The 26,331-nt window shown below is 35.8% G+C and overlaps 1 protein-coding gene across 1 annotated transcript; it reads right to left on the bottom strand.

Moving 5' to 3' along the window:
- Positions 1–4,316: 4,316 nt before the first annotated feature.
- LOC145774072 (protein disulfide-isomerase A4-like) lies at positions 4,317–25,951 on the bottom strand. The gene is made up of 12 exons (XM_082585222.1): positions 25,818–25,951; positions 25,010–25,215; positions 24,362–24,509; positions 23,914–24,140; positions 23,221–23,338; positions 22,538–22,696; positions 21,778–21,929; positions 21,161–21,312; positions 20,227–20,321; positions 19,267–19,413; positions 5,702–5,898; positions 4,317–5,135 (listed from the first exon to the last, which is right to left on the bottom strand). Exons 1-12 carry the CDS (start codon positions 25,891–25,893, stop codon positions 4,923–4,925), a joined length of 1,890 nt encoding a protein of 629 aa, XP_082441348.1. The 5' UTR covers positions 25,894–25,951; the 3' UTR covers positions 4,317–4,922.
- Positions 25,952–26,331: the final 380 nt, after the last annotated feature.

Raw genomic sequence — 26,331 nt, 5'->3', positions numbered from 1 at the left:
ATCGGCTAAAATATTGAACTGTATATGATACTTTAAATAGAATAAACGCTTGATTAATTTGGTTTTAAGTACCGGTACTGAAGATTTTTAACACATTTATGTTCTTTGTACTAGGTGTTTCACAACGTTTCTGAAAACTACATGTGGAAAGCAAGTGCTGTTGCTTATGGAATCCCCACAATAATTGTGGCGATGAATGCTGGAGTTACTATTGGACATTTTGATGCCGAATTAAACACCCAACAATTTTGTACTCCTGGTAAAATTAGTTTAGCCTACCTATAAAGATATTTTCGTCTTTAAAACTATGTAATGTTCTGGCACGTAGGCCAGAGGTTAGCGACTGATAACAATAATGATTCACAAAAGAAGAAGAGTTCTTATAAACAGGATAATTCTTGCATGCTAAAAGATTGCCTGTTCAGAGGAAAATGACTGACTGAAGAGATGACGATCACAAAATAGTCAACTTAAATAAATTCTAATGAAACTTTATTCAATTTAAAACAGTTGAATCGGCAAATAAAAAATGCCGAAAGGGTTTGTGAAAGATAATTAACAAAATTTGTAAAATTTGGGTGGACCTATAAAAGATCCTTGCTTTGGTCTTTAAATGTTCTGAAACTGTTAGGAATTTGACTGTTGAAAACAAAATGGATCTATTTTTATTTTGAACACATCGGATGACAAAATGTATAACTTTCTCTTAGAACCTGAACTGCAGTCGAGACCGAAGTCTTATTACCTCGGGGATAACATGTGCTGGATAAAAACCCCATCAATTTACATCTTCCTTTTGATTGTTGGTCTTGTATTGCTGAACAATCTCATCGTGGTTATTATTGTTGGCAAGAAAGTGCTTTTCAGAAAGCAAGAGGTACGTTATCAAGAAGGAAATAGAAAGGAAATTGTTGTCAGAAGGCTTAATCTTCTGAACGAGATGAGTTAATAGTGAATTTTTTTCGTCGGACGGAGAAAACATGTTTATTGTTTATGTGGCAGCTTAATCCTGTCATTTTCCTGTATTTGTGAAGCAGGTATGTCAACTCCGCGGTTCAGTTTGTGCGCCTTTGTCTTGTATTTGGCTTTATTTCAAAATGACAGGACTTTTTTGTTTTGTTTATTTTTCATAGCAATTTCAGCAAACTATTAACACGTTTGATAGACATTTAGGCGAAGGATTTATCCTTTTACCAAATCAAATTAGCCTTGTTTTCTGAACTACATCGATTGAATAAAGAGCAGCCAACTTTAGTCCTGTCATTCAGACCTTCATCTATCGAGACCTTGTAAATTTTCAGAAAGTCAACTTTCTAGTAGCTTTACTAAAATTCTTGTTTATCTTATCATCCATCAAATTACTGGACAACCAATTTTGTTTGTTTGTTTTTCTTATCTTTATCCTGCATTGCGGGAAAGCGGACTTGAGCGCTATGCATCGGTGTACGCCTTCCGACGTACACTTGACCCACGCTGCAGCCGACGGCAATGTCTGTTTCCGGTTGTCTACTCTACTTATGACTTAAATTTGGTACTACCCATTACTCGAAATCGATCACTGGGTAGAAGCAAGTTTCTTACCCAGAGAAACAACAGCAAGTGCGGGTGGCTGGAGTCGAACATGCAGGCTCTCGACTGCGAGCCCAATGCGCTAACCACTCGGCCACTGCAGCAAAGAGACAAAACTGGCTAAAATTAAAACAATTAAAAATTTTCATCTCAAAGAATAATTTTCGGATTAAAGTAATTGATGTAATTTCTTTGTTTAGATTCGTTCAACAGCAGAAAAGAAGTCCAAAATGAGACAACTGACTATTATTGGCACCATGTCTACCACACTGGGAATGTCATGGATCGTTGGGTACCTTTTGCTTGTGACTCCTGATCCCATTTACCAAACAATCCTGGGATACGTATTTGCTATTGCTACTACAGTTCAGGTTTGTTCATACATTGAAGTTCTAGTTTGTTTTTTTTCTGACCAGCAACAGTGAAAACAATATGCGGAGATAGAGGAGGTCTTTAAAAAGGTAGAAGAGACTAAACGTAAACATGTTTTTCACGGCATGCAACAATAGGCCAATCGGAAAGACCCCATTAGTAGTTTTCAAACGGATAATTGTGCTGTTTTTGTGGCTGCTGGGTTAAAATTTAAAAAAGGTAGGCTGCTGTTCATCATACAGCCCAGAAAGTTAAGAAAACAGTAAAAAGAAAAGACGGTTGTAAACTCGTCACTGTCTGGACTAGATTGCTCAGAGACTGACCTGATTTAGCCTATTTGACTGTATTGTCTTAAATGGTATAGATGACTGTTTGCTATATAGAAACCATACGCTACTTGGCTTTAAAAGCATGAGTCAATTCTAAAAACCTAGCATATTTTTGGCGTGGTTAGGTTTGGCAGTCGTTTAATGCAGACATTTTTTTAGACTTAGGCTGTTGGTTTAATTTCAGGGCGTCTCAATTTTCTATCTGACTTGTGTGAAACGTAAAGAAATGTTCAACTTCTGGTACATTCCTTTGCAAAAGAGATTCATGTCTGAAAAACAAGCAAGCAGCAGTTCTGGAAGTCCTACCGGCTCGACAAGGAAATCAATACGCACATCTGCCACAACTCTGTCGGAAGGATAAGATGGCAATCATAACAGCAATGCTTTGACATTGAAAAAACTTCTACTTTTAGTTGGGTTTAAAAGACATCGAGTGTTCACTGTTCAGCACTTCTGAAAACTACCATATCTATTGTGTGATGTACTTAAAAGACACTCATTGTATGAAATTTGTTCATTTTCAACTACTTTTGCGAATCTCTTACAAGCTATAAAGTAGATCTACTTTTCACATTTGTAATTAGGTTATCATGTTTCCAAATCGACTTTTTCTCATTCCCAAGAAGCAATAAAAGTATTGTGCTTGTAACTTAGTCATCATGAAATGTAATTTTATATATTGTCGGTAATAGGCTAAAAAGCTTGATCTGAATTTGTTTGGGGTGAAGTTTAAAACCACAACAGCCCTGCAATGGCAATGGTTAGCCCACACCAATAGAGGACTGTTTAAATATTGTAGGAAGCCGTTTTTGTGCTTTTTTCTCACCTGTTCTACGCACTTCACCTTATAAACTGCTAAATAATTGATGATAGTGACACCCTTAGAAGATGTCGTGTGATGCACATTACTATATTTCGCAAAAAAAAGTTCCTGAAAACGTGAATACAAATTTAAGTGGAACCTATCATTGGCTTTTATTTTCTTATTCTTAAGTTACATAATTTTTATCATCATTCAATCCGTGAGTGTCCAATCACGAGAACTTTGCAAGAACGGGAACAACGATACAAGGTGCCGCAAAGCTGATCAAAGGAAGTTAAGATCTTGTTGTTCTGCATTTTTGTGGCTATCACATGTCTTTATTAAAAAAGAATGCTATGACTCTTTATCACTTTGTATACGTTCAAAACGATTGGGCATTTGAACTAATTGTGAGGTATATAACTTTGTGTTTAGTAAAGACCAACAATAACATGAAAACATCCTTTGCTTTTTAACACGAGTTGCAAACCTAATTTTCTTCAATTACAAGCCGGTTATATTTACAAACCAGTAACTTAAGGTTTTCCTTGATTGTAAATTTTGGGTGAAGATTCGTACTAACTGCTATTTTGACTTTTTCAAAAATTGTGAAATGTTTATTGTACACATTTGCTTCAACCCCGTTTCTAAATCTTCTTTTAATTCAAAGTATACTTATTGGTTAGGTTGCTGAATGTTGTTATTTTATCGTTAAAAATGTAAATATATTTAAATTCGACAAAACTTCTTCGAGTTGCAGTTGGATCTTTGTTTTATCTGTAGCCTAACTTGTGAGTACTTTGGTGATGGGAATTCTTAAGAGGTTTGATTGAAAGCGAATTGTTTGGGTAAATAAATATGATGCGTGTGATTTGCTGGACGTCTGGAGCAAAGTACATTTACATCAACATTACGTAAGAAAGCATAGTTTTACCATAATAAAAACTTTGTGAACAAACAAACGCAAGAAAATATTTGTATCGGTTTTTACCGGCTCGGTGGCTTAGTGGTTAGTGCGCCCGCCTCTGAATCGGTAGGCATGGGTTCGATACCTTGTCGGGTCATACCAAAGACTTTTTAAAAATGGTACTGAATCTAATTTCTGCTTGGCACTGAGTAATGGAGTGGATTCGGGTAATAATGTACTCAGTTGCGCCTCTATAAGGCTGCATTTTGACACTGTCTGCTTTGTAAAGCGCTGAGGAGCAACGCATTCTGCGATGGATACAGCGCTATATAAAAACTAACATTATTATTATGTATTTAACTCCCGATAATTAAACGAATAAGCTTCAAAGCAAAGGAGAGGAAATGTGACGAAATAAAAACGAATGTATGTGAAAATTTTGCTTCACTTTAAACTTTAGCATGTGTCTTGTGGCATTAAATCTAGGACAGGCCAACGACATAAGTGTAACTTAAAACAAATAAAAACATTTTCTAAACTTGCGTTCGGCTGTTCAACTTGAAGTAGACTATCAAGACTGCTTTAAAATGAACAGACGATTTGCAACTTTAACATAATTTCAACTAAAACATAATTTTTCTGCAACGAACTATAATGTACAATACGCAAAGTCAAACGCACCTATTCAAAGCAATATTAAAGAATGACGAAGTTCGCTTGTCGTTAGCTCAGTGCTCTTTTCTGCAATAAATTACAAATTAGGCTACGTTTTTTTTTCTATAGGTGAGCAGAAAAACGGAAACTCAAATTCAGAGCTGGAATTAAAGGCTTCCTTATTGCACAATATCCTATCCTGGTTCGATCACAAATTGTAAACGCATTTTGAAACATGACTACTGACTAGTCTCGTCATACATCGAAAAAAGAGAGAAATACTGCTGGATTATAACTCTTCTTTTTCGGAAGAAGACTTGGTTTCTTTCTCGATGTGTTTTACTAAGTCGTCCAGTTCTCGGCCACCTTCGTATTTGACCGGTGCATCTTTAGCGCCTGCTTTCGCCCAGTAAATGGTAGGAAAACCTTCTGCTTTGTAAGCGCTGTGAGGGATGTCGTTCGCAGTGGCATCCATTTTTGCAACCACAATCGAGTTGTCGTCCTGCAATCGAGCGTTGTTGCCGATTTAATACAACATAAACAATAATATTAATTCTTCACAAAAGAAATTGCGGAGGAAAGATTCCTACATGCTATTCACACAACCCTGAGCACTCGCAAGTACAGCGAGTGTTTGCGTGTTGCTGATTATAATGGCGCAGTTGCCACCCTAGCTGTGGGGCTACCAAGCACGCAATTCGACGACTGGTTGTGCGCAAATCAATTTAAGCAAGCTGCTCCGGTCTGATAGCTTCGTCAGTACAGCGCAATGTTTTGTCAGTCCTCGTCAGTACCACATGCGGGATCGACTACCACTTTTCATTTCCGATGTTTATATCTCGTTGCGTTAAAGGTGTCATCAAGATGAGAAATGCATTTTAAGAGAAGGGTGAAAAAGCAAAACCTTTTAGCAATAGGTCGCAGGTCAGTACTTTAGGCTGCCATTTTACCCGATGCATATAATTACAAGATTGGGTTAGATCCATATCGAGTCTAGATCAGCTGCAAATAAAGCGTCTGATTGTGTAACTGCCGTTTTAGATTGATACAAGAAAAAGTGAAAATCACCTTGAATTTCTTTCCAAGCTTTTTGTATATTGGTTCCAATTTCTTACAGTGACCACACCATGGAGCATAGAATTCAATCATCACATTGGTATCTTTCCCCATCACTAACTCATCGAACGTGTCAGCGACCACCACTTTGACTGGTCCCTTGTTCTTTTTGGGTTTGGGTGCTGATTTGAACTTGGGTTGAATTTTACCTGAAAAAAGGTTGAAAATAAGTTATTTTATTTAAACTGAAGTGCAAAAAATATTCTTTTGTGAATTTAGCGTTTAGTTTAATTGCATATTTTGGCATAGACGTAAAGTGCAAGTGAAGAAAAGTACAACCAATATTCGTTGGTTTTGAGTGATCTTTTTTCATAGAACTTCCTAGATAAGAAAATTATTCCGACATAAGTCGAACCGGTGTAGCAGTCCAAGAGTTACTGCAGTCCAAAAGTTACAAGGGTTGCCAAATATTTCGTTTAAATTTTATTTAATTTTGTTTTGAAAAATAGTTAAATTTTTAACCTCTCAAAAGGTCAGATTAATAATTATAAGCTGTGGGGCCTCTATAAGTATTTTGTAATGTTAACTGAAAAGCTTGCATTAGTTTGAGAGCAATGAATTCGTTACACTTAGTTGAAACAATTTTCGCTTTTCTATCGATTGCGAAAACGCCGGGCAGCCCTTGTAACTTTTGGACTGACAGGAACTTCCAGACTGCAACGCCGCAGAAGCAGTCTAAAAGTTACTGCTATTGTAAGTGGGTGTGCTTTTTCGAAATTCGTTCGGGAAAACTTGTAAATGAAGTGAAAATTTTTAAACTTCACTTGGTCAGTAGATTAAACCCTCTGCAAGTATGCGAAAGATGAATCCCAAGGATAAATATTCTCACCACGAAACCATTATTCTTGACTTTAAGTTTCGTGCCACGTGTTTTCGATGGGAGTCCAACGGAAATTCATTGGAATCTCAAAGTGTTCAACACTTTCGTAAAAGTTAAAGCCTTCCCCGCGTGTGAGACTATGATAGCCTACGCTCTGAAGGTTGATGGCGTTTTGACTACCGGTTGGCCTACATGTAGCCTAATTTACTTTATATTTCTTCAAAACAGTAGTTATGAAAAACCAGACCAAAAATAGGCTCTGTGCTTCATTCACTAGACAACTTTGGTTTAACTTTCATGAAATACATAAAATATAGTCAAAGACTATGTTCGTCAACTACAACTCAAGACCAGCGGCTAACAAGTCAGCCTTCAAATGCAAACTTTGCACGATATATTTATTTTTATTTATTTATTATATTAAGGCCTGTAGCTTATTAAATGCCACCGATTCACGTATAGCGACGATTCAAACTTTGAAATGTTTGGAGCGATGATCAATTAAATTATTTGTTTCATAAGCGCCATATAGCCTACAACGAGTCAATAAAACATTCATAACACTACATTGTGAATCGTAGGTTGCATCCATGGCGCCCTCTAGTAGAGGCCAGGTCATCGCGCGTACTTCAAACGTGACTGACGGCCTATTCTTAACTTAATCAGTTGTGAGGAAGATGTTTCATCTATAGTCTATACTTTATGCTAAGGTTCTAGTTTTACTGAACTTATTTTTTATATTTTCCTTAACTTGTTCACTAACTATGCATCTTTGCCAGAAAGTAGAAGTTTAGTTACAAACTTTATGAAAAGCTGAAGCAGTTACAGTTATGCAGCTTAGTTTAACAAAATTAGGTATAAGCTACAATGTTTTTGTTTCAAGGAGCTTTTATCTGTTCATGAAGTCATTGGTTACACAGAAAATTCACAACAAACTGCCATTACCAATCTATGTTTTCTTTAATAATAAGTTTCTGCCCAGTTTCCTTGTAGCATGTTGTGGGTAAAGTAGGCAGAAAATTGTATTTCTTCCAGGTTTATTAAAGTCAGCAAATAGAGTAGGCAGGGTTCCCACACATTTTTTATAAACAAATTCCCTACTTTTTCAATACTAAATTCTAAAAATTCCCTACTTTTCCAATACTAAATTTAAAAAATTCCCAACCTGATTTTGATCTAAATTGCGCATTAACAGTGCTTAATCAATGAAAATTTCTGTGTTGTATTTTTTCCAAACACGATCATGCACAGGTTAAAAATTGTATATCCGGACTCTATTACATTCGAATCAGTATGAAAAACAATAGTAGAAGTACAGTAGAGTAGATGTGCAGTAGAAGATTCCTGTTTGAAGAAAAACCACTTTTTTTTCAAAAAAACCCGAACTGAAATCAGTTTGGATAAACTGTCACATTTATACTAAAATTGCAATTCAAAGCCTCATTCCATCGGACATGGCAACTTGCCACAAGCCAAACCAAAACAATTAAAACAATTAAATGAAGTTTACAAGTGAAAAGAACACTGAACACTGTCTTTGTGATTCTGAACGCTAAATCACAAAGACATTGTACAGTAAATAAGATTTATGAATGATATTGCCTTTGTTGTTGTGTCATAATAGTAAGTTTTAGTAATGAAAGGCCACCGTGATTGAGGACTGAGGTATTGTATTGTAGTCTTGGTCGCAGATATTGCCTGCATTAACGATGTCTCTTACCGCTATTATCACCTAGCCAACCTAACATCATTGTTTTGTGCGGCCGCTAATCGACTTCAACGATCATGGAATGTTACGTAATAAGAACGATCATACACGCAAAATAAAAAAAAATGATTGCTTAAATCAGCTCTTTTGTCTCTGCTTTGCGTATTGTTTAACAAGTGTATAAAGTTTAGAATTAACAAGAAATCATTAAATTTGAAACTGAAGTTTGAATCACGGCAAATGAACTTATTCAAAACTTTTACTTCAGCCGACGCTGTTTCACACTCAGTAATCTAGGTCGGCAATAATTTTGCCGCAGCAAAAATGCGTTAATTTTGAAGGCTGCCGAGCTGGAAACAGCTTGTCCCGTGTATAAGTCCAACCCGGCCTTTTGAGGTGAAAACCACTTACGAAAATGTCGAACTACACTCGAGTATATACGGTAATAAGTAAAATTTTGAATGTTAGGCTACAGAACAAAAATCGCCCGAGGCTAAACTTTCATGTCAAGTTAAATATTTCTGCTTCTGGAGTGCCCCACAATTAAATAAGTCACGCCATGGTTACGCTACGCCACTGTCTGTACAGTATAACTCCTGTTGCAAGTAGGCTAACCACAGACCACAGTTCACCTAAACTGCTTAGTGGATGAACAACGGAGAATGACCGGCATTTAAAGCGCAGATGAACAAAAAAAAAAAACAGTTCCCGAACCTCATTGAAAAGCTGCATGTTGTGCCACAACATTGTTCTTTGTGATACCGTTTTGAAGGAGGATTACGAGTATGAACAAAAGAATAACTTTTAAGCTTCATTTTGAATTGAAAAGACATGACGTAATGTCTTCCATCTTTAGTTATCATATATTTTTTCATTACGTAATGTCTTGTAGGAATAAATTGAAAATCAGTATGGTCACTCAAAATGAAAGCAATGGGACTACGAATCCTCACTAAACCAACCAATCAATGGTCTTGTTGCACCTAAGATGACAACCTTATATTTTACTGATCTCCGGAGCTGATGTAAACCTTAAAAGTCATGTGGACTTATTCTTGATGCCCCCCTTATCGAAAATTGCTTTGTAATACCGCTTTGAAGGTAGATTGCGGCTATAAACAAAAAAATAAATTTTAAACCTCAATTTGTATTGAAAAGGATTTCATATACTGATCACATCACAAATGCAGAAGTTTTAAACCAGGTACATCAAGATAAAGAACTAATGAACAACATAACTCAAAGGCAACTCAAATTTCTCGGTCACATTATCAGAAAAGAAGATTTCGAAAATCTCTGTCTAAGCGGCCGCCTTCTCGGGAAACGTGCTCGTGGCAGACAAAGAATAACATTTATATATATCCAATTTCAATACATCAATCAGCCAACCAAGAACACTTTGGGACACTGCGCGACAAAGGGAACACTGGAAAAATTTACGAACTGAGCATCTAGTTCATCAAAGGCCGCATCGGCTATGATACTGTTGATGATGATGATGTATTGAAAATACATGACATAATGTCTTCCAACCTTATCACATATTTTTTCATTACGTAATGTCTTATAAGAATGAATTGAAAACGAGTCTATCCACTAAAAATGAGAGCAACGGGACCACGAACCCTCACTGAACCAATCAGTAAAAGGTCTTGTTGTGCCTACTGATCTCTGGAGCTTACATAAACCTGAAAAAATATGGACTTATTCTTGATACGGAATTTGAGTACATATATTACATATCGATTAATGGATATTTTGTTCCAGTGAACTTCAAAGTCAAAACGTATTTGTTTACCACCACCAAACCACTTGTGACGATCGAATTTGTTAATTTATTATTCGATAAAATGTTAGGTGATGTCACGTCATTATGCCGATTTGAGATATAATAATTTAATTCATGATGTTGTGTGGATGAAAAACTTTTACTAGTTTTACACTCTGCTGAGAGTAAAAAAGAAACACAAATGATAAATATTGGAGAAATTGAGTCTCCTTACACAACTGAAGAATCGAACAACGCAAAACTGCTGAAACAAAACGTTTTGTTTGAGTGATAGAATCACTGCAAGCAACCAATGTTAAAACGTGCGCGCAAGAAGTCATGGGAGTGTGATGTGACGTATCAAAAATTTAACAGGTTGTTATTTTTCTACATCAATCTGACATTAGTTAATACTTTAAAAAATCTATATCTTTGCTTCTGTAGAAAATCCGCAGCAAGCGCCTTTTTTACATGTTTAGTATCAGCCAAATTTTGCCGATACCGATACTCAAAAAATGGCCGATATCACCGATGCCGATATATCGGATTTTTTTATCTACAATTTAGTCATCAAGGTTTTCCATACTTTTTCAATACCACGAGGAAGGTTTCACAAAATTCCCAACCTTTTCCCGGTCTGGAAAACGGGTTTTTAAATTCCCTACTTTTTCCCTACTTTCCCGACTGCGTGGGAACCCTGAGTAGGCCTATTTAATAAATCTCCATTTATATGTTCAGTTGTATGCAATGTTACTCACTACTGGTAAGTTAGTTTAACAGCTTCAGTCAATTTTGAATGTTGATACTAAATGTTTACCTGTACTTTATACTACAAATCTTCATGTACCGTATTTTTTTGCTTGCCAGCAACATCTCTTCTGTCCACTCACCATTTTCTTATAGATGACATATCAATATTCACAAAAAAGTATTTCACTGATATTACATTTATTTTCTTAAATACCAGTACCAATGCTAATCTTTGTAGAATGTAATGTTATTAATTTGTGTGGATTACCGTACTTACTGTATAGAGTTCTAACAAATCTTAACTAACTTAAATCATGGCTTACGTAATACAGGCCTTGCCATCGTGCGAGCTGGAGTCCAAGCTGGAGGCGAACCTTGTTTTTGCACTGTTTGCAGTAAAGAGTTTTCTCAGATTCGATAAGATAATAAAGAGAAAGAAAAAAATTGCTCCTCCGCGATCTCGTAGTATTTCTCGCATGTATCGTCACAACGAATGATTCAGAAAATATTTTACGAAAGTAGCCAACTAACGATAGCCAACTAACGATAACTAGAAAGGGGCGTTTTTCTTATTTTGGTTATGAAATAGCAATGTAGTGTTGATTTGATTTTATTTTGAACAATTTTTTTTTATTTATTACTGTATGTGTAACTTTTAGAAGCATAATTTGTACAAACGTGTATTAAAGTAGCCATTTGTTCGAGTTTTTAACAACCATGCCACATGTTGAATCGGTCTTTGTGAAGATAATGATTGGGAAAACAGGAATCTATCTATGCTGCAAGCAAGAAGATGTGAATTTTGACAGCAGCAAAGTATAGTCTACTAATACAAGTTCTTAATGTTGGTAATGTTATAAGCTAATGTTGTAGCTGGTGAATAGTCACTAACTGTTGTACATTAGATTTCTCACAATCATTAAGTTGCTAGATAGATGTAGTTTTTTCATTATAGCTGTACTTTGAACAGCCAAAATATCAAAGAGGACTTCCCTACTATAGATACAGCCAGGTTCTCAGCAATCAAGATTTGATAAAAATTTTAATAAACAAATTACAGAGTAGAAGTTATTCTGCATGTTTGTTTTTGACAGAAAATTTTACCAAGAGAGTATCTTTGCGCAGGGCTAGGTCAAAGCAAGAGATTAAAACTTTAGTTTTTTTATATGTTACTGATCAGGAATAGGTTAATAGGCTATAAGGAACCTAAAAGGTAAACCTATGGTTGAATAAAATCATATACGGTACTGTAATTAACTACTCGCATGTTATATTTAGGTAACTTAATAAAAATTAATTCATAATGGGGCGTAAATGTGTGATGAATTGCAATTATTACTTGCTTCTTGCTAAAGATATGATAAATGTGTAGTCTTGTAAACTTTTGCAGTTGGTTACTTGGTATGAATGTCTATTGTTCATTGCAAGAATTTATCATTTTTTTCATACAATGAATGGAATGACTTGTGAAACTTGACTAAATTTGTTAAATCAATTTAGTAATAGTTATTCAGTTATTAAGAAGGTTGTGGTTATATTTACACAATAGTATAATAATAGCCTCAATAGTGTTGCCAGATAAGGAATTCTGCCCAAATTTGAGAAAAGATTAAAGCTGTTGAAAACAAAAACTTGTAGTTTGGAAATTTTTTTTAGTGCTGGGCAAAGATTAAAACCCTATTCTTATTCCTAACTCTAAACCCTACCTTAAACCTTCCTAACTTTAATCTTAACTCTGGCAACACCTAATTGTAACAATGGCATTAAGTGTGGAAAAATAGCCACTTCCTAATAAGAAATACAGAAAGCTAGCTAAATCATCAACAACAAAATGGCAAGGCTATTTGCTTTAATTCTGGTCGTTAATGAGACTGTGACTACTGCTGTATATGATAGTGATCAATGCTTTCAGAGTGCTCAATGTATTATGTGTTACCATCATGACTTTTAGGAATTTAATAGGCAAATAACTTATTGTAGAACATACTGTACAATACACAACATTATTGCTACAATTTATGTGTCAAAGTTATGGATCTGGAGAAGTGCTTTATTAGAAAATCAAAGGAGTCTGATGAATGTCATAAAACGTGGTATACCAAACGACAAGAATTGTTACCCATTGCACAGTTGAAACGAAATGAACTAGAACTGCATAATGGAGAGCGGGAGTCAAAGTGGAAGATTGCATGTACGACTAAGTGCAAAGATATGCCTTTATCCTTATTAAGTATACATATTGCGCGATGTGAAAAGAGACAAACGAGATGCTGCAATCTCTTACAACTCCATTATGGAGTTAAGCTTCCCAAAGCACGCCAATCAATTACATTAAATACTCATGTCAAGAAGTTTGATAAAAACCCACAATGCAATTACACCCGGATCACAGTGACCCGGATTGAAATTATGCATCACTTGCCAAAGACAAGCAAAAAAGAGCTTGATATTCTAGCCAAGGACAAACCGTCTGACACGGATGAGTGTGATGATGCATGCTAATCTTCAAGTACATCTGAAGCTGACAGATCAGAATTTGCAATTACAGATAACGAAGGTGCACTTGATGCACTTAATGAAAGTCTTTTAAATCAAAATCTGTCACCAATCAAATTGAACATTTACCATGACATCATGATGCATATGCTGTGTGATCATGTATTTTTTATTAAAAAATCAATAATCAGCAGTGCCCTATTTATGGCATATGCATTTCGCTCTACTACTGTAGAGCATCATTAGTGCCTTAATTGTATGACACTTCAAGTCTTGATTGAAAAAATTATGAATATACTGTAGCAATGAAAATTTCATGTCAATTGCAGAAGCTTGCAACAAAATGTATTTATCATACTTTTCTACATGAAGCAGATAGCTTTTCGTGACAGTTTAGCATGCATTAGTTGGGGGGGAAATCTTTTTGCAGATTTGAGATATGGGGCATTGAAATGGAGTGGCCCAAAGCTTTTGTACAATGAAAAAAGTGTTTTTCTTTGCTCTTTTCACAAATGTAATAACATATTTCAATTCCTTGCCCCAAAAACTATAAGAATACATATTTTTATTATTTTTGTATCATAAAAAATACGAATTCTAAGCTATTTTTGTTTTTGTGATATGAAAACAGCGCCTTTAGTGGCAAAAATATACTCGTTAATATTTTAAAAACCGCTTGATGGATTTTGACAGTACAAATGCCAATCTTCATCTTTTCCTAATAGCTCTAACATATTAAAAAAAATGAAGAAATTCTGAGAGGATGGGTTACAAAATTTCGACTGTATTATAATAGAATGACCCATACATATTGTCTTTCATTGTGCTTTTGTGTTGTGCTTGTATTTGCGTTACTGACGTTAAATCAACGTTAATAATAGCAGATTATGCTTGACCAAGAAATATTGTTTTCTTGTGTGCATTTGTACCTTTTTATTTAACACCTTTTATTCCACTATGTGCTTTATTTAAATGTGTCATTCATTGTAAATCAAACGTAGAATGCATATAACTTATCAATAATTAAAAAAAAAAGATTATTATTTACTGATATGGTATCAATCGAGCAGGATTTAACAAAATGGGCAAACATGCCTTGAAAAGTGTGTTTAGCAAGTTATAGACATGAGTTTTTGTTCGCCTCCAGCTTGGACTCCAGCTCGCACGATGGCAAGGCCTGTATTACGTAAGCCATGACTTAAATAGTAACTTTCAATAGGCTATACTGGTAGTACAACAATTTTTAATAGATTGACTGCCCAGTTTCAACAACTGTTTAGTTTTGTAGCATCTTCATTTAATACATGCATGATGGGGGATCTTTATTTGTTATGCTTTCATTTATTTCTCGAGATGTTTTGATTTTTGCAATACATACATCTTGAGAATTCATGATGTGCATGTCAGTAGAAAGTAGTTAACATGCATGGTTTGATATTATTTAGATTTACTAATCTGATTAATTTGCATGAAAGATAATTCCTCTGTTTTAAAAAATGTCTTTAAAGTGTTGCGTACCAAACTGCAATTCAAATTATAAGTCTACTGGGATTGTTGTGTCCATATATAAGTTTCCACAGGATGAGGAAGACAGAAAGAAATGGATAGCCATGATACCGCGTTCAAATTTAGTAGTAACGAAACACACAGCGATTTGTCGCAAACATTTGCCAGATGATTGCAAGATGGTTGCTTGTCGTGGAAAACTGCGCCCCAGTGAACCCCCAAGTGTCTTTCCCAATATTCCAAGAAGCTGTTTGTCCTCACCTCCTCTCAAACGCAGAAAAACAATACAATCTTCTGTCAGTGTTCGAAGTGTTTTGCCAGATGAGATCGCAGAGTTTGAAAAGGCTGATATGCTTACATTGAATGAGGTTGAGAAGAAGTTACATGATTCAGAATTATTTGTGTACAGTGATGATGAAAGTAAAATTATTCAGTCAAAAAAAATGACGCAAGGTGTACCACATTTCATAATCAAAATAAAAAGTGATTTAACCTATGAATCATTTCACTGTGGATCCTCATGTACAGTTAACACACTTTCAGCAAACAGAGTCACTTCTTGCAATCGTTGGTCTACTCTTCATGAAATTATTCGATTTTTAAAACATAAAGAGCAAAACCACAAAACCCAAATCATTTTTGAGCAACTGAGTGCCCTGGGAAAAGAGAAAGTTGGGGAAGCTATTTATTCACCAGATTCAGTCACTAGAGCATTTGAATATTTCGCATTGTCAAGATCATTATACAACCGATTTCGTGAAGATTACAAGCTCCCGAGTGTTAGTACACTGAAACGTATTACTTCGAAAGTGGATAACATAACTGATTTGGCTTTCTTAAAAAATGTTTTAGATGGTTTACCTGCGCGTCAACGTAACTGTGTTTTGTTGTGGGATGAAGTATATATTAAATCTATGATCACATACCATGGTGGCACACTATTCGGCAAAGCTGCAGATCATCCAGAATGCTTAGCAAAAACTGTTTTGGGGATGATGGTAAAGTGCTTGTTTGGTGGTCCGGAGTTCCTGGCAAAAGTTCTACCAGTGAGTAATTTGACATCAGATTTTTTAATCAGTCAAAGTGAACCTATTTTGCAATGTATCAATCAGTCTGGTGGAAACATTTTAGCAATTATTGCAGATGGGCATCAAACCAACCAAAAATGTTTTAGGAAACTTAACACGGTTAAGGGGAAACCATGGCTCAAAGATGAAGGAACATTTTTGCTGTATGATTATGTTCATGTTATGAAATGTATTCGAAATAACTGGCTCACTGAAAAGTGTGGCGAGCTGGAATTTGAATTTGATGGTAAGCGTCAGGTTGCAAAGTGGAGTGATCTAAAGCGGTTACATGAAATGGAAACAAATCATCTACTGAAGCTTTCGAAGTTAACAAATGTGGCTGTTTCTCCAAAACCAATTGAGAAGCAAAAGGTATCAACCTGTCTGAAGGTGTTTTGTGATGAAACTGTCGCCGCTTTACAAACTCATCCGAAACTGAAACATCTTCCTGTTGCAGGTACAGCAAATTTTATCAAAATTTTCATTAAATTATGGAAGATTCTTAATGTCAGAAGACTTGGTACTGATGTGAGATTTAACGATCCAACTAGGGCAGTGATTCGGTCACCCGATGACCCAAGGCTACAGTTTTTGCTAGATGCAGGGATATCTAGAGAAGGGGATATGAAGGCTTTTAATACGTCTGACAATAGAAGGGCTTCTGTTTATCGTAAATAATCTCTGTTTACCGTAAACTGACAATCGGCACTGTTAGTAGTTTAATAACTCTTGTTATGATAACCTGCATTGCGCTATCAGTATCAAGCCTGGATACTCACTGCACGCTCATGGTTACTTGTTAATTCAACTACCCGTTTATTTGCTTTAAATCTGGCCTACTGCAAAGACTTTGTTAAAAAAAGCAGCTAACTTGTAACTTTTCAACTGTCTTTCCAAACAAGTATTCTTTAAATATGCTCTATGTAACATTTACTAACTGTCATCTGTAGCTGACTGTACCAGTTGCACAACAAAACTTTCTGCAATTGTGAAAAGAACTGCATGTTTTACGCACTACAAACTACCGCCCTGGTAGTGTCATAAGAATAAGGCAATCGCTGTGAGCCTTCGCATCCCCTTCTTTAGATATCCCTGGCTAGATGTTGCAAGCATGGCAGAAAAAATGAAGAAAACTGGCTCAGTCAGAAGTGCAAAGTGCATTGAAAGTGCTAAAACTTTCGTAGAATATAGTCTATACATGCTGATAGCTAAAGGCATAATCTTTCTTTGAATCTTTATTTAGCTGATCTGGATGTTATAAAAATGCCTGGTAGTTTATTTGTATATTTTTCCAGGTAAGCTTTTACTTTCCATGCAACTTTTAATGTTTTTAAACAACATTTCTACTGTATTTATTTAGTAAGCATTTTCTACTTCGTTATATGGCTGCATTTATCAGTAGTAATCATTCACCATTTACAATTAACCACTTCTATAGTTCTATTGTAGTAAATCACAATATAATTGTGACTCATTTGACTTTCTCTTCTACTCGTTCATTTTGTAAAATTACAGCTTTATATTTTGTTTAACCTTATTGTTTTTGCTTTTTAGGCAGTCACTCTAGGGCTAGGCAGACTGGCTTCATTGATTAATTTATTGACTGTTGATATTTGAAGAGTTGAGCTTAAAGTTTTGAAGTATAGCTCTGTCTGTCAGATGAATATGAAAACAGAATTTCACCATTTATAAGTGACTATATGGCAGAAGAACATCGCACTATCAATGGTATGAACTACAGAGACCAACGCTGATCCTGATCAACCAACACCAGGTGCCTCTCCCTCCATCAACTGATGACTCAGAGATACAATATCAGATTCAGAGGGTGAACACTGACTCATTTTGATGTGGCCAGAACTGCTTACATGCTTATTGTTTTGTGTATATGTCTATTGTCTAAACTCAAAACTATTCTTGGAGAAAATTACCAGCAGGCATATTTTTGTTTACTAGTTTCTACTGCTCTAATCTCACTGTATTTTCTGATTGTATAGGAGAGTTGGATGTAATATCTGTCTAGAAGGCCAACACATAAGATCTTTTGCAGCGCGATCTAACGAACGATATAGTTTGAGCAACGTCCGGCTCACCTGCATTATACTGTGAAGGCATGATTCAATTGAAAACTATTGATCAGCACGATTTTGTTTAAATTGCTATTAATGTTGCATGGAAATTAGTTGCAGATATGTATGATGCTCAGTACTTTATTTCTACCATGTTTAAGTTTTTCTGTGCTTTTAAACTGTTAATGGTTTTATATTTTATGCATCCAGTAGGCTACTTGAATTTTTTGAATTACAGTACGTACTGTTTAAAGTCAATAGGGGAAATGCAGAAAACTGATTCGTAGAAATTGTGGTCTATCAACATTATGCAGCGATTCCACTGTCATTTGCTTACCTAAACTACTAAAACTGCTGTTATTACTAAATGCTATTTGTAATACAGTAAAACATATGATGATCAAGTTATATCCATGTGATATTGTTTGTATATTAATTACAATAATTAATAAATTTTGACGAAACATCACCTAACTATTAATAACGTTCCAGGAAAGTGACAAAATCGTGTTTTTTTACATAAAGCATATCGGCCGTCAGTCAGATCTCGTGCGTGCACGATGCGCTGGCCTCTATTATAGCTCGCCGTGGTTGCATCATAGCACAATCAGAATGACAGCAAAAGACTATAGGCTAAGTGGTCATCTAGTTAATCACCTCCCCATGCAAATTTATTTGCCAACGCACGTAAGGCACGAACACAACTTCAAATGGTATAATACAAACAAATCAGGTTAAAATGATGGCCTACATAAATTGTTAGGTTACAAATTAAAATTTCATTCCAATACAGCAACAGTTTCTGGTACAAAACTCATCTTTTAACTTTCATCTTATTTTCCCTTCATTCCCAATTACGTTTCTGCTGTAAACCCTGTTGTTATGATGCAATGGTGGATAAGTCTTCAAGTTCAACATGTTTCCAATGTTGAAATCATTTATACAAATCTGCTGCAAGCGTCAAATCTGACAACACTGTTTTAGTAACTTCTGGACTGGCAGTAACTTTCAGACCGCGTATACGCGGTCCAGAAGTTACGGTAACTTTCAGACCGCAGTCCTGGACCGTTACACCGGAGGTCTTAGCACGCGGCAATGCAGCTGGCGGATTCAGTTTAGTAGAATATGATTGCACGAGCAATTTGTTGGTCGAGTGGCGAGAGCTTCTGTACAACGCTTCATAAAAGAAGTAGCTCGTTGTATACCGCTTCACAGACAGTACACAACTGAATCTTGCCGACAAAACTCTCAATGTAAAAAAAAGATTAATTTGCTGTCTGGGTGTTTAGTGACTAGTATGTAACAATAAAAGCAAAATAAGATGCTAACCAACCTGATTGAAAATCTTGAACGAATTCTGTCAATACGTCACCGTCGAACTCATCGTTGGGATCCATGGGAAATTTCCTTTCATTGCTGTCGTACGCGATGACGTTAATTTCTTCTGGCGAGTCTTCTAATCCTACTTTCTTCAATTCATCTGTGAAAGTATAAGGGAATTGCTTGCTTAAAAATGTCTGCAAATTTTTAACAATTGAAATTCCAAGAGCAGAAGCAATGTAGTATGTTAATGTGGGTGACTTTAAAGGACATGCAGAGAGGAAGACCTAATACACTGGTAGTACGAAGACATGGAGACGAATGAAAAAGAAAAGATAATATTCATATTTAGTTTTTCAATAATGTGTCCGGGATGAAACAAAGTAACTACAATAAACTACCGATAGTAATACAAAGTTTAATATAGCGCTGTACTAATGTACTTGCATGACAGACAGTTTCAGTGCAATCGTGAATATGTGCAACCGAGTACGGTATTATTAACCCCACCACCCCCTCCATTCCTTTGTTGAGCGCTAAGAGGATTGAAATTAAGTTATATATTTAAAAGGTCTTTGAATAACGCGATGGAATAGGCTATTGAACAAATGGGTACCGATATCTCACAGGCGGGTACTGCATCCACTAGGCAAGTAAAAATGGGAAAGAAAACTATGAGACGAAAACGAAAATAAAGAGGCTGCAGAAGGACTTCTCTCTGTAGTGACATAAATAAAAGATGCCTAGGGCAGAATGCAGTGAAGGGAATGCAACTCAGAATGGTGGTTTCACCCTAAAGCGGGAATACAGCAAGAAGTTAACACTTTTAAAACATACTTCCTGGATTTCCAACAAACAAACAGACGACTTGATTGGAAATCACACCCAAATTGAAATTTGCATATACCGAAGAAATTACTGTAGAAAAAGTAAATAAATTTATTTCACTGAAACAATATCCCATAAATCTTACCTTCAAAGTCATCTTCTTTCGCAATGGCAAAAGTGACGTCCTTCATTTTGTTGGCTACCTCTATAATCTTGTTTCTCCATACTTGAGTAGCTTTTCTGTTCAAAAAACAATTAATTAATGACTAAGATTGTCAACACAGATGTTTGGAAAGAGGGAGAAAATTAGTAGTAGAATAATAGAAAGAATCAAGCATTCTCATCGACAGATAGAAGCAAGCGGCAAGCAATCTCATCGACAGACAGAAGCAAGCGGCAAGCAACCTCATTGACAGATAGAAGCAAGCGGCAAGCAATCTCATCGACAGATAGAAGCAAGCGGCAAGCAACCTCATTGACAGATAGAAGCAAGCGGCAAGTAACCTCATTCACAGATAGAAGCAAGCGGCAAGCAACGCAAGTATCTCGACAGGACGAGTTTCATTACATTATCAACTTAATATTTTATCACGTTGTCGCTATATACGCAGACCATGCCAGTGTGCGAGTTTCAAATTTGACTGGGAGCTGGACTGCTACGCTGGACTGATAGTCTAAAAGTAATACTTGATAAATATACTCTTGTGCATATTTTCTATAATCATTGTGTTGCTATTACCAAGCAACTATTGAGCTAAATATTGGAAATTCGAAGAGAATTTGGTAACGTCTAGTAACTAGAAAAGACTTGTCTTTTTTACAGTAACGTCAGAAATTTTGCAGTTCTTTGAGATTCAGTAATCAGATTTCGACCGTTGAAGTCTGATAACTATTAATTTAAAGAAGTATAAACTACATTTCACCCTGAGATCGAAATCCGAATCACACCAGCCTTCGGTCAACATCAATGTTTCACTCGTTGGGAAGGCCTGTGTCTGTAGATTGCTATGATTTCGTCGCTAGCAATCAAACTGTGTAAAACCTTAGCCAACCTAACACACAAGCAAACAGCCAGAAACCTGTAATCATAGCTGAAGTCCACGCCATAGTAGACCACCACAAGAGGTCGCTTTGTGTAGCGCTTTTTCATGTTATCTTTTGTTCGCTGGCCCACTAAAGGAACAGCGTGATCACTGTAGAACTTCTCAAGATCGGCCTTGGTTGTTTTTTCCTGCACAATATAGCTTCAGTTTCAGAAGTAATGCTGTAAATTGAAATACCGTGTGTAGTTTTCTAACACAGACACCATATAGAAGTTTACATATAGTACCGAACCTTTCAATGCAGACTGAGGTAATTTAAATGTTTAAAAAAACTGCTTTTCTTTAGATTAAATACAAGTTTCCTAACAAATAACTAAGCGTAAAGTTTTTCTCTGCCATCAAACCAAACATGTTTGTGGTTATATGACGCTAACTTAACGCTGAGTCGACATAAAATATAGTAAACCAATTGTCTATCAAAAGACAATTTTTACAGTTAAAGAACACATAGCCTACATCGAAATTACCAAACTTTTAATGTAAAATGCGAAAGCAGTAGTTGTATAACTTTACGCTCGGCTTAACTAAAAAAACAACTAAAAAGCGAAAAATGTGGTGTGTGTGCAACAAGCTATTATTTTTAATTTCCGTACATCAAGAGCAAGGGTGTAGCTTTTCTTCTCGTATTTCGAATGGAATCTTTCCGGGTGAAAAAGGATCACGTGGCCAAGAGAACAACCTATACTCTTCATCACGTCTTCATCAAACGTGTGATGGAAGTCATATTCGGATCTGAGGCTGTTTCCTGGGGCAAAATAAACATGCATTAAGTTAAAATTATAAACTTTGCAAAAAAGTTTAATAGGTTGCAATTGATGAACTGCAAAAGCACGAAACAAAGACACCCTTTCAAATGGTCAAATTCGCGCATGAAACATGTTAATTAAATAAATCTGTTTTTTTTATAAAGTAGTATATATACCACAAATGAAAAATCACCACGCTAAGTTACTTTATACAGTAATAAGTCGTTCTAACTACTGTACGTTTAATGCACTGAGGAGACCTTAAGGTCGAAACAACATGGCGTCCTGTCTGCAGTTATTATATACGTATGTCGTATATATCTTCAGACAAAATAATTAAGTTGATTCTCAAGAGAAAAGAAATATTTGTTGTATTCACTGTTCAATACTCGAGGAGTCTTCTAGCAGATCTATGGGTACAACAAACACATCATTGCATTATTCATTTGCCACAGATAATTAGTTAAAAAGAATTAATTAAACTCGGGTCGTGAAAATGTATCTTGCCCAAAAATCAAATAACATAAAAAAAATGCTAAGAGAAGACATATCATATATATAGAGTGCCGCCTGTGTGCCTAACTTCACCAAAAGCAAAAATTCTTACCGGTATTTTGGAAAACTTCAAGGGCAGCGTTTTCATCCTGAGTGAAGCAGCCAATGATAGACACGTCATAGGTGTGGTGGAGGATGTTGCGCATTGACTTAACAGAACTGACGACTGTTGATGGTGGCTTGCTTTGCTCAAGCATGTATCTGACAATCCCTGCAGAATGAAAAATGTTTTAACACAAACGACTAGCAAACTCACAAAAACAAACATCTATGCTTTTTTCACTTTAACTGATCAGATTATACAGGATAAAAAATATAATTCAAAAGCAGTTGTTATTTACCGTATTTGCAAGTTGAAAAAATAGTCAAAAAAACAAAAAACACAGATACTCAACAACAACAAAAAAACTCGAAGTGAAAGCAAAATGTATGTTTTTTTATACAATTCTTCATGTTGCTTGTACGCACGTGTAAATAAAACAGTATGTTTAAATCAATTAAAGGGTGATGTCTTGCTGGCGGTAAGCACTGGTCACAAGAAATGTCCCGTACATCAAACCGTTCACATCTCGTGACAATACAAAACTAAAAGCCAAACTACTATTTTTGGTTTTACAGAAGACAAACCTGGAACTCAGTACTTTACTGAATTTCAAAACAAAAAACTTCATAAATAATGAAAGTACAGTGATAGTAATAAGTATTTCAATGAAGATAATACAACTAGCAAAGTACCGTTTTTGTCACGCCCGCCATCGTAGTCGTATTTTCGACCGCGTCGAAAAAGTTTTAAGGTAGGATATCCAGACACGTCAAATCTACTACCAAGATCAGTTTCTGCAGTAGCATCAACCTACAAGCACATAAGTGATTAGTTGCTTTTTTCCAACAGAAACAGTGCTAGAAGTGTTGAAGATAGTAACTTGAACCATCAAAAGTTTGAATTCGTTGACATGTCCAAATATTACCGTGTTTACAACACTGCGTCAAAAAACATGGTAGGCTATGTCGGAAACTAACATATGAATATATATCCAATTATCCATTCCAGATGTAATTTTGGGCGCTGATTCCAAATTTTTAAACTCTATCACATAAGATTTTCGAGTTACTGTATCCCCTGTACTGCATTTACATTTTTTCATTCCTTCGAATTTCATAAAATAGGCAATAAATCTGCAAAGTTTGTTTGCCCAAAAACCCTCAAGGCGATGTGATAGCAGCTTAGTCAGCAGGCATTAGAAAAAAGTATTAAAGGTACAACAAACAAACAAAAAATGTAACCTGGTTTGGTGAAGAAAAGTAAGCAGTAAAAAACACAATAAAGTTAAAGCATTAACAAAAAGATACAATTTTTAGGAGTTTTTTTCTGTGCCTTGCATTTGTAGGTTTTAATTCGATCAGTGTGTAGGAGTACGTGATTCTTACTTTAGCCAAGGGGATAGGAGGGTCATGTTTTTTTAACTCTTGTGCTGCCGATTCATATTCTGGAGCGAGTCTCTTACAATGGCCGCACCATGGCGCATAAAACTCGACTAAAATAATATCAGCATTGTCCACAGTGGAATCAAAATTTTCTTGGGTCAAGGTCAACACTGCCTCGGGTGGTGGCTTCCAATTGGGGTCCGCAAGTTCTAAGACTTTTTGGACAATTGCTGAAAAAATAATGTTGATATTACATAGTAACCGCAAGAGACACTTTAAAAATATGCATGTTGGTTTTTGGTACACGGCAGAGCATACGGAGATTAAGACCTTAAATAAGAACATTCTCCAACAACTCAACGTTCAAATGTGAGAAAAATTCAAAATGAATTTTCAGCAATAAAACACAAAAAAATGTATATATTTATTAAGTTAGAAAATTGTTACTAACCGTCTTCAGTACGAGAGCCATCATACTTCAGAGCATCACCGTTTTTCAATATTTTAATTGTAGGATAACCTTGAACCTCATATTTTGAAGCAAGCTCTTGGTTGGCAGTGGCATCTATCTTTGCAACAGGGGCTTTTCCTTCCAGTGACTGCAAAATCCAACAAGTCATGAAGTGCATTGGATACAGTTAGCATACTTACATATACTGTATATAAGTTTTTGCTGCAGCAATCATCAAACATTAGATTCAAAGTGAAAAGAGCAAGCAACAATGGTTAAACTCTTGAGTTGTGTGATTGAGAAAATCATCTCAAAGAGGGCTCAGCAATGCAGCAACACCTAGTCCTAGTAAACAAAGTAAATTATAGGAAATCACACCTCAACAAGCAGAGACTTCACTGTATCCACTTCAGTCACAAAGCGTGCATCAGTAGGTCAAAACCTCTGCAAGTAAGCAAAACTGCAAGAATCAAGCTTTAGAGAAGACTTTTTTTGAGTATGAGAAAGACAAAGATTATCACAATCAACCAATACAGTACTTTAAAAAGACAAACCCTGAAAAAAATACAAGTGACCAGTTTAAGAGAACTGTAACACTGATTAGTATCAAGCCAAAGTGCATAGGCCTACTCTGCAGCTTTTCAATACCTGTGCAATTTTTTCATAAGTTGGCACAAAAGACTTGCAGTGACCACACCATGGTGCATAAAATTCCAATAAAACCACTTCTTTTCCTTCGACAAAGGAATCAAAATTATCATCTGTCAATACGTAGACTCCATTTTCTTTTTCGGGTTCGGAGCTGGGTGTAGTTTCTATTGTGTCATCACTTGTTGCAGTTTCCTCATCAGAATCTACCAAATATGATATACATAAATATGTAGGCACTGGGCAGTTGTGTATGCACAAGTGATCAATCTAGTAAAATCTTTTGTTAGTCAAACTTAACGAACTCCAATTTCATCACATGTTGTTTAGCTGTATGTATTATAAAAAGAATGATGAAGTGATTAGTGTCTGCAGTCTGCACGAATTTCTGCAAAAAATTTCAACTCGTTACCACTGAACATGTGACCGTGTTTTGGTGAGAAGCTTAATGTAAAACTGCGAGTAGCTGACTCAATGACCGCATAGCCTTTCACTATTTCCAGCTGTCATTGTGTTGCATCTATCTTTTTTTTATTAAAACAAAGCACTGGTAAAATCAATGCAATCCATCATCAATTGTGTCATAATGTATTGAATATGTACATTGTACAACATGATGATAATCAACCACTTTAAGTTAAAACTTTTTTAATATAAATCAACAAAAAAGTGTAAAACATCAAAGAGTATGCTTTGGATTTAGAACAAGTGATTTTATGCTGTTGGGTTGCACTGCGTGTATCTAAATATTTCTATTTATACAATCAATATCAACTTAAGATCACAATATATATACAGCATGGCATACCTTCTGTGTCGTCAGCAGCTCTGGAAGTGATAAATAGCACCACAAAACAAAGCAGCAAGACATACCTTTTAAACATTATCACACAACGAAGTTACACAACGTCTAGGAATCCAGATGTTCTCTTTATGAACACTAGACATACAAAACAATTGATGAAAGAGTATGACATTGTAATGCTCATGAAAAACACAACGTCGTCAAGACATTATATATTGCGTTAAATTCTTCAACAAAAGTGTTTGTCAGTCTAGGTTTCACAAAAACAATTTACAACTACGATGTTTAGTTGCTTTCAAATTACAGTGTATCACAAGTACTGAATTTGCTATAGGCTAAAGCTAAAACTTTCTTATCAAAACGATTTGAGGTAACACCAAAATAGAGTTCAATAAGAATGACATGACTGTGTGATTGAGTGGAAGACAGTGGCGTAGCCAGGAAGGGGGGGGGGTTGACAGCCGGCAGGCGAAGCCCGATGGCGTGTTTGCCAAAGACAACACCCACCGACGGGGAC

This window comes from Aplidium turbinatum, chromosome 7 (genome assembly GCF_918807975.1).
Source record: "Aplidium turbinatum chromosome 7, kaAplTurb1.1, whole genome shotgun sequence".
Lineage (NCBI taxonomy): Eukaryota > Metazoa > Chordata > Ascidiacea > Aplousobranchia > Polyclinidae > Aplidium > Aplidium turbinatum.
The sequence above is the reverse complement of the archived record's forward strand: the minus strand, read 5'-3'. Positions and strand labels throughout refer to the sequence as shown.

What these genes read in the sequence shown, in the direction of transcription:
- LOC145774072 (XM_082585222.1), bottom strand. Translation starts at nt 25,893, where the DNA reads ATGTTTAAAAGGTATGTCTTGCTGCTTTGTTTTGTGGTGCTATTTATC. An exon ending in CTCCTATCCCCTTGGCTAAA is followed by an intron (nt 23,339 to 23,913) that starts GTAAGAATCACG and finishes ATGTGCTTGTAG; the next exon opens with GTTGATGCTACTGCAGAAAC. An exon ending in AGCTTGGAAAGAAATTCAAG is followed by an intron (nt 5,136 to 5,701) that starts GTGATTTTCACT and finishes GCTCGATTGCAG; the next exon opens with GACGACAACTCGATTGTGGT.